The 18575-nt window shown below is 37.4% G+C and overlaps 1 protein-coding gene across 1 annotated transcript; it reads right to left on the reverse strand.

Annotated features, from left to right (window-relative positions):
- Window positions 1-17778: 17778 nt before the first annotated feature.
- On the reverse strand, window positions 17779-18207 carry LOC126448699 (major centromere autoantigen B-like). The gene has a single exon (XM_050090998.1). It carries the CDS (start codon window positions 18205-18207, stop codon window positions 17779-17781), a length of 429 nt encoding a protein of 142 aa, XP_049946955.1.
- Window positions 18208-18575: the final 368 nt, after the last annotated feature.

An 18575-nucleotide genomic window follows, 5' to 3' on the forward strand; every position in this document is an offset into this window, starting at 1 on the left:
GTATTCTCCTAAAGCTACTGTGTGGGCTGCAGTATGCAGCAAAGGCATTATTGGCCCTTTTTTCATTCGAGAAACGGTCACTGGTGCACGTTACGTTGCAATTTTGGAACAATTTGTCGCCACACAGCAAGCGTTAGAGGATCGACCAGGTACTGAATGGTTTATGCAAGATGGAGCCCGGCCACATCGGACCGAACAAGTGTTTCGCTTTCTTGAGGAATACTTCGGGAATCGAGTCATTGCTTTGGAATATCTCAAATTTACTGGTGCAGGCATGGATTGGCCTCCATATTCGCCGGATTTGACTCCCTGTGACTTTTTTTGGGGGGGCACAATGAAAGACATGGCCCTACCCGAAGCATCCCGCCACGCTGGACGAGCTTGAATCGGCGATCTCTGTGGGATGTGAATCCATTTCGGTTGAGACACTACGAAATGTGATGGCGAATTTCATTCTTCGTTTGCGCCATCTCTGTAGTGCCAATGGTGAACATTTTGAAAACATTGTGATGTGATTGTTTGCAAAAATTATTTTCATACGATTATTTCACTTATGTATGCTGATATGAGCTGTACAGCGCCATCTGTTAGCAGCTTTTGTAACTATTATTTCAAACTGCTGTATAAACTTCTTACAGCTTTCACAATAAACACACTATTTACTGCATTCCTCTATCGATCTTTGTTTTCGAGATATTTAATTTTGAAATCAGGGAGCCCTTTTCTGGACACCCTGTATGTGAATGGCAGCAATTACAGTGCTGTTTTGAGAGAGTATCGCCGACTGAAACGTCTGAGGAGAGACCCAATGTCATTAAGTAGTTTAAAGAAGATGACAACTAAATTCAAAAACATGTATGAGCTTGGTGTGATACCTGGGAGAGGAAGGCGTCCTGTGCTGGTTGAAGCTACTGATGAAATTGCTTTTGCTTTAACTCACCATGCAACATGTGCCCCAGGTAGTGTTGGTGCTCCTGCAGTGTCACGAGAATTGTCCATGCCATGGTAAACAATATGGAAAACTTTGCAGTCTATTTTACACTGATACCCATACAACAACTGAAACCTCGTGATCAGAAGCAACGTTCTGAATTTGCTCCTTGGTTTCTGATATGGATCAAAGTTCATGACATGTGGCTGGACACTATTCTATGGAGTGACGAGGTACATTTTACACCATAGGGTGCTGTGATTAATAATAGAATCAACATTATTCCTTTCTCACTTATTTGATCTTTTCTGTCCATGTCCCATTCCTAATCTGTTACGTATGGAAGCATGTCTCTGCGTATTTCTTGCATTCATAGCATCAGATTTACACCTGGTAGCCAAAATTTCAACTTTTTTTCAGAATAAAGTGGTTCCTCATTAATGCATTAGAACATCTATCAATTTTCACTGGCCTGTGATAATGGACCTACGTTGCACTTCAGCTATAATCAAACGCTGACAACTAAATGGATTGTTGCAAAGATAGTAAGAGTCTATCGAGAATTATGTGGCTAGAATGTAGAACTTGTAGTCAATACTGACGTGAGGTGCTATCATTTTGGACGTTCGGATCGTATTGAAAGTATAGAAAATGTGGGAAAATGTGACACTGGAAGCAAGGCTGCAGAAGTAATAGACATAATGGGAAAGGACAGAGCCCAAACAATAAGTCATTAAAAAGCAATGGGAACTACAAACACGCTGAACGGTATTCCAAATACGTTCTGATGCTACAAAAACATATCCAAGGGCAGTGTGTTGTTTTATTGGCATAGAAGATAGTAGTACATGGTAGGAAACAGTTTTTTTTAGACACAGTGACTCACAGGACTGTGGCGGGTCTGGATCTCTTTGTTTAGGCAGTTAAACCCTTCTTACTATGAGTTATGTGGAACTCAGGAGCCACAGGTTCAGTGGTGTTAAGTTTTCAGGTTGGATTAAAGGGATTTCTGAAAAATATGGAAGTTCAAATGGCTCTAAGCACTATAGGACTTAACATCTGAGGTCACCAGTCCCCTAGACTTAGAACTACTTAAACCTAAGTAACCTAAGGACAGCACACACATCCATGCCCAAGGCAGGATTCGAACCTGTGACTGTAGCAGCAGCACAGTTCCAGACTGAAGTGCCTAGAACTGCTCGGACACAACGGCCGGCAATATGGAAGTCTTGCTCCATATAGGTGAGAGGTACTGCATGATCCTTGGGTTAGATTTCTGTAATATTAAACATTTATCATAAAATTGCATTGTATTTGTGAACAACACAGGCACTGCAATATCAAACTTAGCAATTGACACCAGGCAAGCAACCTTCAATTAAAATGTCTCCTCTGTACAGGAATACCCATAATGGATCGTACAAGAGCAGGTTGTAGACACATGTTTGATTATGTATGAAAGTTTGGGTCTGGTGATGAAGCATGCTCGGATAGCTTAACAATAAGGCAACCGCTCAGGTTAAGCAGCAAATCTTGGTTTGAGTCCCAGTCTGGCTCAAATTTTGTTGTCATTCCATTATACAGCTGATCGTTGTCCATATTCACAACTGTGAAGCCATTTCATACATTTATTGTAATGAGCCCCATTTTTCTGTACTCCGTCTTTTTACTTGTACAATATATAATTGTGAAGCTTTTCTCCTTTCTTATATAATACATCCATTACATAAGAAAGGAGAAAAATCAAATCCAGACAACTATAGAGGAATTTCCCTTTTGGACTGCACGTATAAGGTCATGTCAAGAATACTATACAACCGCTGTAAAGATCAACTAGAACTGGAACTGGGAGAATATCAAGGAGGATTTAGATCCTGGAGAAGCTGCCCAGAACAGATAATCACCTTGAAGTTAGTTATGGATGTCTACAAAAGAAGGCAAAAACAACTAGTCATAACCTTTGTAGATTTCAAAAAGGCGTATGATTGCATCCATAGATCTTCAATGATGAAAATATTAAGGAATTTTGGACTTCATCCTAAATTAATAAAAATGATACAGTTAACCTTAACAAACACCAAATCCAAAGTAAAATTTAGAGGAGAAATATCTGAACCATTTACGATTAAAACAGGGTTGAGACAGGGAGATTGTTTATCACCATTGCTATTCAATTGTGCTCTTGAATATGTAATGAGAGAATGGTACAAGGAAAATCCTATGAATATTAAAATTGGAACTAAGAAAGATAAAATAAACCTAAATTGCTTGGAATTTGCTGATGACCTAGCATTACTAGCTAATAATATTCAGGAAGCCACGAAACAAATAACAAGCTTACAAAATATAGCACAAAAATTAGGACTCCAGATATCATTTGAAAAGACTGAAATAATGGTAACGGATCCACTTGTAATAGATCACATCACAGTAAACAATAGGGAAATTAAAATAGTGAAAGAGAATGGTACAAGGAAAATCCTATGAATATTAAAATTGGAACTAAGAAAGATAAAATAAACCTAAATTGCTTGGGATTTGCTGATGACCTAGCATTACTAGCTAATAATATTCAGGAAGCCACAAAACAAATAACAAGCTTACAAAATATAGCACAAAAATTAGGACTCCAGATATCATTTGAAAAGACTGAAATAATGGTAACGGATCCACTTGTAATAGATCACATCACAGTGAACAATAGGGAAATTAAAATAGTGAAACAATTTAAATACCTGGGTGAAATTACAACACATAAATTGGACGAGAAACCTGCATGGCGAGCAAGAACTAATAAAATGATAAAAGCTCAAAAACTAACATGGTCTACGTACAATAAAAAATGTCTATCAATTAAAACAAAATTAAAACATTACAAGACGGTGGTTCAACCAGAGGTTACATACGGAAGTGAAACTCTTTTTAAAGTCACCCAGAAAAACAGAATTGACAAAATTTTAAAAGTAGAGAGAAGAATTGCTAGAACATGCATAAATAAGAAATATCAAAAAGCTGGGCAACGGCGGATAGTTCCAAATGAAGTGGTATACAGAGAACTGGAGCCCATCACCGATACTATACGAAAGAAAAGGATCTCTTTTTGTGGTCACATTCTGAGGACACCAGAAACCAGATTATCAAGGAAAATTATTGAGAAACTCTGGAATTTGAAACAACAAGGAGGATGGCTTAAGGAAATAAGAGAGGATATGGAAGAACTGGAAATAACTCTGGATGATTTGCAGAACAAAACGCCAAATTTAAAAAAGTTGAGGGACACAGAAATAAGATTTAAACCAAAAATTGACAAACGATATACAATGAAAAGGGTATTTATAGATGAGGAACGACGAAAAGCATCGGAACGAATGAAGAGATACTGGGCCACTCGGAAGGGGAAAATACCAAAGAAGAGGACCAGAAATGATTGACTGAAGTGGTCCAATGAGGCCGTAAAAGCAGAAGAAGAAGAAGAAGCTTAGTGTCTGTAGCCATCTTCCAGTTTGTGGAAAAGATATAAGGCATGTTCAAAAAATTCTGTTCAAAGGTCATACAGTCCTGGGTCAGTATGCGAGTCATGCAAAGTTACCTTGAGCATTGAGATAATCATCCCACTAATGCACCAGGTTGAAGATCTCTTTTGGTAAAACACCATGTCTTACTGCATGACGAAGTCCATCACTGCCTGCTGCAAATCCTTGTCTGTCAGGAATCAATGAACCTTCAAGGCCTTTTTTTATGGGAATAAAGGCATGATACTCACACATGTACATATCAGGACTGCAGGGCAGCTGCTCAAATATTCCCACTTATGATGGTGTAACTTCTGCATTACAACATTTGTGATATGATGTTATTGTGAAGTAGCAGTACCCCTTGGCACACCATTCCACAATGGTGGTTCTAGACATGCTGCCCCATACACGTTCTTCATTCTCTTACTGAGGACTACCAGTGTTTGAACTCTGGTGACCCAGAAAAGAATGACAGCATGTTGGTGCTGTTTGGAGCGTTAGGCAATAAAGTCATCATAGAAAACATTCTCATATTTACTTCATGCAAATTGGAAACACACAAATGCTTCAGTAATCTCTTGCCTACATGTTGGTGCTCATCTAGCTGTATCAAAGTTGCACTGAATCGCATGTGAACTGCAGCAGTGTGGTGTCTGTCTGTTGTGTGTATGTGCACATATGGAGGTGCATGTGAGGCTACAAAGAATGAGAGCACTGTCTCTTCCTCAGTACAAATGCTGGTAGTCTTGTGGAAAATGGTTTGCGTGTGTGTGTGTTTTTGTACTTACAAACCACGTAACATATTCTTGAATGTGGTAGTGAAGAATAAGATTATTATCCTCCTGAATTTCAGCTGTTTAATTTGATTCATTTTTGTTATTCTTTTATTGTACACAATACTTTAACAATGGCCTTGCATCCCTAAGAAATAAGTTCTGCAGTCCTCTCTGTGAGTGAACTGAAACAGCTTATGCTTTCACCATTCAATGAGAAAGTTACACTTAAGAAAATGTCAATCAAGACCAGGTACTCTAACACCTCTGCCATGCATAAGCAGCAACAATAAATATATTCGTAGCTTTGATTCTGAATGGTACCTTGCACTATTATGCTTTTGATTTCCATGTTAGCTCTTGCAAATTGATTATATAGTTTCACTGTCACTTTTAGGAACCATAACTACGAAGGTGCAACATAGCAAGGCAAACAGACTTTCAGTCAATCGGCATTTAATAGACTGCATTTTTATGGAAACTTTGAAACTCCCTTACATATGTATTGATTCCAGTGGGAAAACACAAACAGCATTAAGCAGAATGCTTGTAAATGCAGTTGACACACACTTTATTACTGAAAACAGACATACCTCTACAACAGAAATGCACGCACACACTAAAATTGTTCATAGCAAACTAAGCAGGCCAGGGTGTAGATATTCCTCTCTGCAGGAGAGCTAAACTTATATCACTGAGGGTCTCATTTACATATTTTATGTCATCAATGATGAGGTCCCCATAAATGAACATAATGTAAAATATCATCCAGAAAATGCAGGGATATTTAGAGGATTAGAAAATTTTGTATGTAAATTAGATTCAAATTTGAAGAAATTAATGCAGTTTTCAAAGGCCTTTCAAAGACCATTCAGAATGAGACTGCTTGCTATAAATGTGTCAGGAGGAGATAAGGGTGGAAATTATAAAAGCTTCCTTTGTGACTGTTACGGGTGAAATTTCATAACACTCAAATGGTCTTTGTTCTGTACTATGTATTGAATGGACAAATACGTGAGCACTTTTGGGGATTCTTTATTCCAGAAAATCAAATTGCAGATCACTTATCACAATATGTTTTAGAACAGTTGGGCATAATTCTCTAAGGAAATGGACAAAAACAGATAGTTCAGGTATTTGATAGCGCAAATTTTATCAGTAATTGACCGTTTTTGGGTTAAATGTTAATGGAAGGCATAAAAGCTGGAGTTCAAACAAAAATAAAATCAGTTTATAGTAATGTACATTTCATTTGCTGTTATGCACGTAGACTTAATTTGAAAATGATAAATGCACCAAATATTATATTAAACACTAGAATATATGTGTCTCATAAATTCTGACATTTTTCTCACAATCACCACAGTGCGTGTCCATCCTCAAATAGGATATGGAGATCTACATTCAGAGTCCATCTTTTACAAGGTGGTACTTCAACAGAGTTCATGAAAGTTAAATCACTGAAACACAAATGGTTCTCAAAAATAACTGTGTTTCAAAACTGGGCATGGTGTAGTAAATACTGAACTGTAACAAAAAGTGGCCGGTTGCAGTTATTTCTGAAAACCTTTATTCACCACTGCCTCAGTGTTCCACATCCATAATAATAAAACTTTAAAAAACTGCCTTACTGAAATTCGGTCAACATCAAATACAGATCAAAAATGATGTAGCATGCATTGCTGGTGATTGAAAAGAGTTATATATTTGGATGGAACGAAGACTTGAGTGCATCCCGTACCATAATCTAATATGGACATGTGATCCTATCATGCTCTGTAAATAAATCATTTATGCAAGCCAACCAATCCGACTGAATTGTTGGGTCATTCCATCACCTGATAAGAAATTCCTCCACTGATCAAACCTTTACACAAGTAACAGGAATTTTAAAATACCTGAATGATTATAGTTTCAGATTTGCTTAGAACTTTTTCATCAGATTATGCCTCCTGTTAAAATAATTTACAACAAATGGAATCTTCAGAAATTAGTATGTTTGAAGTTAATGAATATAGGACCTAGAATAAATTTCAGAACTGCTATTTTACAAGTAAGAAACTCAAAGTACTGTGAGAATGTTTCAGGCACTCATGACAATAGGTAGGAAAGTGTGTTACTCTATGTATGTTGATATAATGGACAGATAGTTTTCCACTAAACACTTAGTAGCTGCCAAATTATTCAACAAGAAATGCTTCATTAGTTTTAAGAATGAACACCCTAAAGGAGAGATAGTACTAACCACTGAAGCATATCCAATCATTGATACAGAAAAACTTGAAACTGAAGTAGAAGTACTCTACTGTAGGTCAGATAGTGATGAATATATCACACTAATGAGTTCTGAAATTGATCTCTGAAAACAAGTTAGATGATGTTCTCAATGACCAACAATTCCCATACTTGCATCAGAGGCAGAATGCTGCTTTTTGACACTGTAAATAATAAGAACTTTTCTAAGAAGTTCTATGAATTCAGGAAGACTAAATGCACTTGCAGTGCTTTCAATGGAGGAAAAAATTCTTCACAAGTTCTTTTTGCATAAGCTAAAATAAGATGAATGGGTATCATTCTTAAATGAATAGCTCAAGTTAGAACTGCGACAGTTTGGGATAAAATGAATAGAAATGCTTGATTTGATTCTTTTATGATTTCACCAAAGTTCTGAATAACTTTTCATTTTATACAAATTTGTTTCACACAATTTTAAAATGAAAGCTAAAAAATTTCTGTAGCACTACCCCCACCACCTCAGGTTTTAGCTATGATCTGCCATTGATCTCCTGACAACATTTTCATGATTTTAGATAATGATTATCTCTGTTTTTGGTTGCATAAGAATCCAGAAGTATCATGTGTGCATAATTTGTATCTTTGTCACCCTGTTTCATTTGCAGCTTAATGGCAACTTTGAAATTTTACTTATTCCTACACTGTCTTGCCTGCTACCAAGTTTCTGTCTTAGATTTGTTCAAGTTTCAATCTAGTAGTTATAGGCAATTTTTATTATACAACAGTAATTATTGTAATTAGTAATTTGTTATATCCAAGGGAGGCTGTCTATCTTGTTTTCATTTCTTTTTTGCAAGGATTATTATGATGGGACTGTCATTATTTCATTTGAACATAGTAATAGGTTATATTATTTATTGTTCTGGTAGTGAGGAAATGTGTTTTGACATTTCTATTTAATTTAAAGTTTTGGTCTATTTAATTTCAAGTTTTGGTAAAATTATTGAATCAATGTGCATCCCATTGAGACAAATAATCTAGAATCATCCCCTGAAGTAGGAAACTCCACCAATTGGGGAGGTCAACTGAATGATCAATTGATCTAACTGTTCCACAAAATGGAGGTAATGGCTAGGAAAATGACCAGTGTTAAATCGCATAGGTGAAATTTCAGAAACTCTAGTGGCTACATCCTCAGCATAGAAATTTTAGAAAGACAAGGCTGTATGGTGTCAAAAAATTCAGAAAAGCTAGAGTCTCTCATGTTAGAAATTTCAGCGAATGAGATGCTATGATGATGGAAATCTCAGCTGAAAATTCAGCTTTAAACTTAGCACAGGCAGGCTTACTAGAGGCCATACAGAAATTAAGCAATGAAGTACCTGAAATAAAACAAGCACAAGCCAAGTACATTATTAAACACTGTTTTGTCAGCTCTCAGACAAAGTAAATAATTTTGCTGCCAAACAGGAAGAAGATGATGCATGAACAGTTCAAAATGCAAAGGAAAAAGTTTTCAGACAAATTAGTAGCTTATATGTCTGAAAAGGACACACTAATAATTAAGCAGTAGATGTGAAGTTCCAAGCAGCAGTCTCCAAAATAATAAATGAGATTGGACTTGAATCAGATTGCTTTAGTCAGGTAAAAATCAAAATCCAAAATGTCACAAAAGATAGACAAAGATTTATCACTATAGCAAAAGTGAGCAGACAGAAAATGTAAAGGAGGAATTAACCAAAGTAAAGGACATAGTCCATGACAATCGATCAGTTGCACATGTCATGGAAGATATTTATGCTTCCAAACCAGTAGCACATGTTCCAGAAGATATTTATGCTTCCAAACCAATATCAAATAGGCCACAATGAACATGATGCAGCTGCTGGCTCAATTATTGCATTAGTTGCCATATAAAATGGTGGCTGTGCCAATATTTACTTCCACACTACTTTAAGAGAATCTGATAAAATATCACCGATTCTAAGAGTTATTGCCTGATAAAAAGAACATCCATCCAATTGTTCTTATACGAACATTTTGCAGAACATTGCCATGTTTGTGGGCTGATGTTCAGAAAAAAGATTTTGTAAGTGATTACACTTAAGGTTGATCTTCATGGATACAGGAAAGATACTGCAAAGAGGTTTTCAACCCAAAACCACTTAATAACCATCTGAGTAGTCCAAGAAGACACAGCAAAAAATACATCAACAGAACTAGATATTGGAATGACCCCATACCTCACTCTTTTGTTCTACAAATAGTAAAGGTAAAATTTTCATAACATATATGAGAGAGGTTAAAGTACCTGAATCAAATACAGAGGAGAATAAAAACAATCCGCGTCCACATTTGGATATGAAAACCAATTGTGAACTTATGGAGTGCTGAGATGATGGTTGCAGAGTGTAATATGAACTAACTTGATGTTTTATGGTCACAGGAATGACATTAGAGGTAAAATGTAAATGACATATGATTAGGGCCTCCCGTTGGGTAGACTGTTCACCGGATGAAAGTCTTTCAATTTGATGCCACTTTGGTGACTTGCACGTCGATAGTGATGTAATGATGATGATTAGGACAACACGACATCCAGTCCCTGAGCGGAGAAAATCTCCAACCCAGCAGGAACCAAACCCAGGCCCTTAGGATTGACATTCTGTCACACTAACCACTCAGCTACTGGGGACGGACACACTAGAGGTGAACTTTGCTCTGATGTATGAGGGTTGGAACTTTAATAGTGGCAACTATTTATTTGCAGTTCGTACAAAATAGATACGTGTTTCAAAGTTTTACTGACCTTCAAAGTAGTCACCAGCATTGTGTATAAACTGTTGCCAGTGATGTGGAAGTCATAGGATACTCTTAGCAGTGTCAGTTGTGTTGACTGTTCAAGTGGTACAGTCTATTGCTTAACGAATTTGTAGCAGCTCTGAATTGAATGTCGTGAAGTGTTTCCTTTGGTTTAGAAGTAGATTTGAAATCACTAGGGCTTAAGTCAGGGAAGTACTGTAGGTGATATAGCACTTAGCAGCCCCATCAGTCAAAAAAACCAGTAACAGATTGCACTGTATGTGCTTGAGCATTATCCTGCAAAATGATGGTCACTTCTGTCTCTAAGATGGTTGTAGGCTGTGTTCCAAAAATGAACAGCATAGAGACAGAAGTGATGACACTTTCTGCAGGACCTGACCATCATTTTGCAGGACAATTCTCAAGCATGTACAGTGCAAGCTGTTATTGATTTGTTTGGCAGATGGGGATGTTAAGTGCTATACCACCTACTACACTAACCTGAATTAAGCCCTCATAAGTTCAACTCAATTTCTAAACAAAGGAAACACTTGATGGCATTTGCTTCAGAACTGCTACAAATTCATTGGGAAATAGACCGTGCTGCTCAAACTGTCAACAAAACTGGCACTGCTAAGAGTATCCTGCGACTTCCACATCGCTGGCAACGGGTTACACACAATGCTGGTGACTACTCTGAAAGTCAGTAAAACTTTGAAACATGTATCTATTCTGTACAAGCTGTAAATAAATAGTTGCCACTATTAAAGTTCCAACCCTCATACATCATTGCAATGGGCAACATTCTACTGTATCACAAGCAGTGGTTACTGCCTTTGTAGGTAATCTTCCAGCCATAATAATATGACATAGGATCTGCTGTTAATGTAGTCTCCACTGACTTATTCAACAGATTATGTGAGAGTGTAAAACCAGTCAGTAACTGCAAGATTCTAGGAGCTGCAAGGCTGAATCTTGTAATACAAAGTAACAGGCTCACCTGCCTATTAAGCTGAGAAATGTAGCCGTTAGTTGTAGATTCCTTGGTGGTGGAATGTATATTAAGAATGACGTGTCTCCAGGAAAAGGATGTGAGGACCAGGTTTTGTTCTTGGAAATGCTTTCTTTAAATTGACAGTGCTGAAGAATCTGTACATCTGCTAAAAACTGATGTTGGTCTAGGTACAAATTTACAAGATACAAAACTGAAGTTAATCAGCATGAGAAAATATGCAAACAGTCAGTAACCTGAGTTGACTGCAGTTCCTTTTATTAAAGAGCAGGTGGTAAATACAGTACCTGAATCTAATTACTTAAGAAATAGTCAGCAGTCTGATTTAACCAGCATTTTGTTAAAGAATTCCAATGTTTATGAATAGAGACCTGGTATAATCCAGTGTTATGAATACCACCCTAATTTCATTCCACACAAAACTTTGTCACAATCCCTACTCTGTTCTGTGGGCAAAAAGACCTGCCACCACCAAAGAGATTAAAAAATGCTAGAATGGAACATGTGCCCAAGGTGTATTGCATTAATTGCAATAGCAAAGCTGGGAGCTAATGTTAAACTGGTTATATACTCCAGACCCATTAAAAAATCATTGTACCTGTCTGTATCTGATCAGAAAACATAGAGGAACAAATTCCAAGGTTTCATGTGGTCAAATTTCTAACAAGCACAGATCTTTGTGCTCCTGTTGGCAGATTCCTCTACCTGAGTAGTCATGGAAAATCCTGTATGAGGTAGAAGCTATCAGTTTAAAATGCTGCCATTTGGCTTGCATGTTCAGATGCATTTATTGCAGCATTCAACTCCGTTCTAGGACCAGAGTTGTTTGGCTGTGAAATCCTCTTCTAATAAATAGATTACATGGCTAAATTATATTACCCTATTTGATGTAACAGTTAACAACCTATAACATACTTCAACAAAATGAATTGCTGCTTGACAAATCAGAGAACTGTGAGTGGGTGCATCCAGTTCCAAGCATCCCTAGGAATGAAATTTCTTGGGAAGAGAAATTAAAACAAGCAATGTTAACGCTAACAGACAAAAAAACCAAGGAAAGAAACATTTTGACTGAAATTCGTCGATCATGCAATATTTTATTGTGGGAGATAGAGTACTAATCAGGAACTATACTAAGTCCTCAGTAAAAGGAATAAGAAATGGCATTTCTTATACATGGGTCCATTCAATATTACTAGGATGCCACATACTGGAGTTTATTTACTTCTCTGTCCTGGAACTAACAGAATTAAGGGACTGTATCTTCATACAATCTGAAAAGATGCTTCCATTAATGTTTTGTAGCTCTGTCTGTATACAGTTAGATATATACCTGGATTATGTTTATTGATTACTAAAGTGTGAATCTATGTAATTGAACATTTTACATGCAGTAGAAAGATATACCTATACATAAACTATTAGTAAACTACTTTCACTGATGTATGTTCAATTTACAAATTGTGTATACATGTAGACACAGAATGAAGAGAGAGAAAGAGTGTGTGTGTGAGTGTGTTTTAAAACTACCACTGTATTAATTACTACTTTTTTCACTGTGTATGGAGTCCAAGATGATTTGTAGTGATTTGCAATTAGTAAAGGTAGTCATGCTTTATTGTTATTTAGTGGATTTTTTTTATCTTCATACAATGATGACCTTTGCAAATGAAGGGCATTTTTCATACTGCAGGACATCTTGAAGTAATATGATACTGTGTAAACAAGTATGACAATTTTAACTGCAGTAGAAGAAGAGCCATGAGTATGCACTTGTGACTAGAGAATTGTCTTATGCATTTAATATGTTATATCATTTTGAGCACTACAAAATATAAAGTTATTTTCAGTGCTATTGGCACATGAGTTGGTTAATATCTTTTTTTTATTAAAAAGAAATTACAGGTATGATTATTTATTTTTAAAGTAATGTAACATAAAATCATGTAACAGATGTTGTGCACCAACTAATGAAACAATGGAAACTACAGGATGGAACGTAACAATATTGTGAATACGACAGTTGCTACTCACCATATAGTAGAGATGCTGAGTCACAGATAGGCATCAACCAATGAATTACAGATAAGTCACAATTTTTGCTGAGGTTTATATAGGTTAGGTGCATTCTTTCATTCATAGTTAGTCCAATGTTGAAGATAACACTGTCTCACTCAGTTTTAGTTTTATTTGCATGTTTTAGTGAACCATTGTGAAAGTAATGATTGTATGGGATTGGATGAGTAAAGGTATGAGGTGCACCCTGTACTGTCCATGCTCTGTACACAAGAACGACCTAGGTGTAGATTTCCAGATAAGACTGTGTACTACAAACTCAGATTTGAGCTGCATAGGTGCAAAATTTTGTTCAGTAAAATTAGAGAACCTGATAGTTTGGTAATATGAGTACATTAACTCTTTTAATAGTATGTATAGTCTGAAGTTGGACATGCATAGGGATGGTAGACTTGAATATTATATTGTGAGGATGGGATGTAAATCTATTTTCGTATCCAGAGACTAGCAATATAACATACAACCTATAGTTGGGTGTGTCACTTGTGATTCGATTGATTATAGAGTGCAGTGGTTGAAAAATGAATTGTAGCTATGCATGATTAAAACTATGAATAACACTTCCTCACAACAGATTTGATATTATAAATGAGAGCTGCTATTATGTGTGATGAGAGCACAGCTGTTCATGAATATAAATCCCAATGTGTTGATGTGTCATGAAGAACCCACTTCAGCAACACATACACAAACACTAATAAATACCAATTACTACTGGGCAGCTGCCACTGTGATGACAATCAAATTTCCCAAGTAGTTTCATTGGCGATGAACTGTGTGCATTACACAGCTTCATAATATGCAATGTAAGCTTTTCATCACTGCATTTAACTGCAAAGACACTTTGTGAATACATTTGTGGTTGTTACGAGTAGTGCTGAACTGATACTAAATATTATGTGTATTGCAAGTCATGAAATAAGTTAGTGAACTGCTTCAGCTGGCAGACAAAATCTGCTTGCCTTTGTTAAACAAGTTGAACTGCAGACCATTTTACATGAATCCTCAAGATTATATTTTTTGTTAAGTTAAGATGGCTTACAGAACGACAAGCACCTCTGCCTCAAGTTAAAAGAAAATGTGTGTGGGCAGCACACCACTCACCTGGGCTTTGTTGATTTTTGTGACCAGAGCTGTTTAGTCAAGTAGCTGCTCCATTGGCCTCACAAGGGCTGAGTGCAGCCCATTTGCCAACAGTGCTTCAGTGTTAAGCAAACCCAGACAGTCACCCTAGCCAAGCCAAACTGCACTGGCAGCAAGGCTGCCAGTCACAGGAAGATATTGCTGTTGTATATTTGTTGACATTTGTTGCATAATAGTTAATATGTTCCTGCCATCTATGTTGGATGACTATTATGTGAGCAGTACCTTTTACCATCCCAAAGGTCCTAGACAAACCAAGCATGTTACATCTTTGGTTGGAGCTTCGATGCTACCTACTATCTGTGTTGCTACATGTTGTATAATCAAAGATTACTGAAATTGTTTTCAATAATATTTCATTATTCAACATTTAGCATGTTACGACATCTAAATTCAACGATCTTTCAGTCTCCCACTTGAGACACATCAAAAATAGTCAAAACAATTCAGAACAAGTGCTGTATTCAGCTCACTATTGTATGTATCACCTATCAGGAATACTATAATAAAAGATAAAGCATACAAAAAGATGAAATATCTCATGAGGCTGAAGACTAGTTCTGTGGTTTTCCCTGGTCTCCTGTAAGAATCTGACCAAAATCAAAATTTATCATTCTACGATCAACCTGACCAAAAGTTGGAGCAGCATAAAGAAAATTTTATTCCAGCATGAAAGATATAAAGCAACCTCACAAGTAGACAGAGACAGTGAATGCATGCTGTACACCTATAAATGAAGTGAAATGTAATGGAATTTTTCTAATTTAAACTTCTCTTGTTTTGTGTCACTTTATCTTGACTTATATGGATATTTTAATGTACAACTGTAAAATAACCACCTTGAATCCCAATATATTCCTATCTGTACCTTCTCATGTTAGTCCTAAAGCGAAGAGAGAGAAAGAAAAAAAGATATGAAGCTGTGAAAATAATGAGCCGTCTATAAAATTAAACTGTAGCTAAATAGAGAAGCAAATTAAGTCAGAATTGCAGCAGTCACATTTAAATAGTAAATAGTGCCTGGCACCATTAGGGTCATTGTAATACCTTGTGAGTAAATTTTTGTGATTTGTGATATTACTCTCAGCTCTGTCATGTAAGAATTCAGAGGTATCATGTGCATGTAATTTGAATCTTTGTTGCCCTTCTTTCACTCACTGTGTTACAAGAATATAGAAAAAGTTATGTCAAACAATTGAAAATCCAGGATAGAATGTAACAATTGTGAGAAGGAAAGTTGCTACTCACCATATAGCAGAGATGCCGAGTCGCAGATAGGCGCAACAAAAAGATTCTCACAATTAAAACTTAACTTTCAGCCATTAAGGCCTTTGTCAACACTAGACTCACAAATGGAAACACACACACACACACACACACACAGTGCATGATGAGAGTGGCGACTGGGTGGGGGCAAGGAGGAGGCTGGGGTATGGAGGTGGGGCTGGCGAAGGGTGAAGTGCTGCAGGTCGGACGGTGGTCAGGAGAGAAAGGGGAGAAGTGGGGAGCAGGGGGGGGGGGGGGGGGGAGTAGCGGAAAAGGAGAGAAATAAAAAGACTGGGTTGGTGGTGGAATGACAACCATGTAGTGCTGTAATGGGAACAGAGAAGGGGCTGGATGGGTGAGGACAGTGACTAACGAAGGCTGAGTCCAGGAGGGTTACGGGAACATAGGATGTATTGCAGGGAAAGTTCCCACCTGCACAATTCAGAAAAGTTGATACTGGTGGGGAGGATCTATATGGCTCAGGCTCTGAAGCAGTCATTGAAATGAAGGACATCATGTTTGGCAGCGTGTTCAGCAACAGGGTGGTCCACTTGTTTCTTGGCCGCAGTTTGTCAGTGGCTATTCATGTGGACAGACAGGTCGTTGGTTGTCATGCCTACATAGAATGAAGCATAGTGGTTGCAGCTTAGATTGTAGACCACATGACTGGTTTCACAGCAAGCCCTTCCTTTGATGGGATAGATGATATTAGTGACCAGATTGGAGTAGGTGGTAGTTGGAGGATGTATGGGACAGGTCTTGCATCTAGGTCTATTACAGGGGTATGAGCCATGAGGTAAGGGATTGGGAGCGGGGGTTGTGTAAGGATGGACAAGTATATTGTGTAGGTTCAGTGGACAGTGGAATGCCACTGTGGGAGGGGTGGGAAGTGTAGTGGGCAGGACATTTCTCACTACAGGCATGAGATAATCAAAAGCCTGGCAGAGAATGTAATTCAGTTGCTCCAGCCCTGAGTGGTACTGCGTTATGTGGCCAGATGATGAGACTGGGAGGTGGTGGGAGACTGGAAAGATAAGGCATGGGGGATTTGGTTTTGTACAACGTTTGGAGGATAACTGTGTACCAGGCACATTTTGATGCTTGTGAGATGGAATTCTGAAGGGGCTGAAGCTGAAACAATACGTGATGTATCTCAATGATATTATTGTTTGGAAAATACATGAAGGTACTTATACAATGGTCACAGAACTTTTTAAAATGTTGCATTCAGCAAGCCTGACCCAGAACATAGAAAAATGTCTTTCACATTTAAATGTACATACATTATCCACAAGCCACTATATGGTGGAGGGTACCTTGTAGCGCTATTTGTCATTTCCTTTCCTGTTCCTATCTTATCTTTGTGGATCTTATGTGAAATGTATGTTGGCGGCAGTAGAATTGTTCTGCAGTCAGCTTCAAATATTGATTCTCTAAATTTTCTCAGTAGTGTTTTTCAGAAGGAACATCTCCTTCCCTCCAAGGATTCCCATTTCAGTTCACAAAGCATCTCTGTAATACAGTGAAACCTCTATATAACATTTTTCAAGGGACCACAAATTCTGAACATTATAAAGAGGAAGGATTCCAATTAATAATTATAGGGCATTACTGAAGATCAGGATACCACTAATCAGCTTTGATAAATGGTGCCACAGATGACATTTTAAATTTTCACAACACTATAATGTGATATTCATTGCAAATGATCAATGTATCAAATGATTAGTGTTTTGTAATTAAAACATAGGGCCTGGTAGGTGAATGGGTGAAAGTAAATGGATCAGTTTGTACTGTAAAAAGTTATAACAGATTCCTAAGATATGACATCATTGTCCAAAGCTGACAGGTGGTATCCCATTCTTCAGTTGATCCAGTTATAGAATATGAGCCAAATTTTGTTTATGATATACTGAAAATATTACATAAAAACACAGTAAATGATACAGATTAAAAAAGATTAAGTTACAAAGAAATAACTTTAATAATTAAATTATGAAATGGAACTTAAATTTGCACAAAACTCTAGGAACCTATGCAATCTGAAAACCACATACCTATGATTTTTTTTAAATATTCAAGCAAGCATGTTTGTTTTCTATTTCTCCTAGACTCTACGGCAATCATTTCTTGCTCCAAATGAGCAAGTTGAACTACTGTTCTGTCCTCATGTCTATGGGCCATCATATATCTCCTGAATGTTTCAAAGGCTTCAGCTGCCTTAGGATATGAGGGAACAGGGTCATCTTCATTGTCACTGTTGCTTTCACTACCACTGCTATTCTCCAAGCTTCTCTCTGCAGTCAGCTCCTCAATACTTTGTACTCCTGTGGTTGCCACGTTGTCATCCACAGACACAAAGTCCTCAAAAGTGACAGAATCACTGCCTATTAACTCCTGAAACTCTTGCAAATCACTTGCAACATCTTCCACAGGAGCTAGCTGCCATCTCATTCTGACAGAATCCCGCTTTTGTGAAACAGTTTTTAATAGTTTCAGCACTGACTTCCCTCCATGAGTGCATAATTAAATTCATTGCCTTTAAAACATTCAGCTTCAGTTGTGAGCTCTGCTGGCTTCCCGGTTTTCTTTGGTCAAAGCCTTTTTTACAAGGGCTGCCCTGTATTTAACCTTAAGGGCTTGTGTTATTCCCAAGTCCAAAGGTTGCATATGGCTGGTGCAGTTGGGTGGCAGGAAAATTACTTTCACATTTCTCAGAAAGGATACGTCTGGTGGATGTGCCACACATCTATCCACAAACAGCAGCACTTTTCTTGCAGCACTCCCCATTTTGGCATCAAATTCTCTGAAACCAAGTTAAT

This window comes from Schistocerca serialis, chromosome 1, assembly GCF_023864345.2.
Source record: "Schistocerca serialis cubense isolate TAMUIC-IGC-003099 chromosome 1, iqSchSeri2.2, whole genome shotgun sequence".
Taxonomy (NCBI): Eukaryota; Metazoa; Arthropoda; class Insecta; order Orthoptera; family Acrididae; genus Schistocerca; species Schistocerca serialis.

What these genes read in the sequence shown, in the direction of transcription:
- LOC126448699 (XM_050090998.1), bottom strand. Translation starts at nt 18,207, where the DNA reads ATGAGATGGCAGCTAGCTCCTGTGGAAGATGTTGCAAGTGATTTGCAA.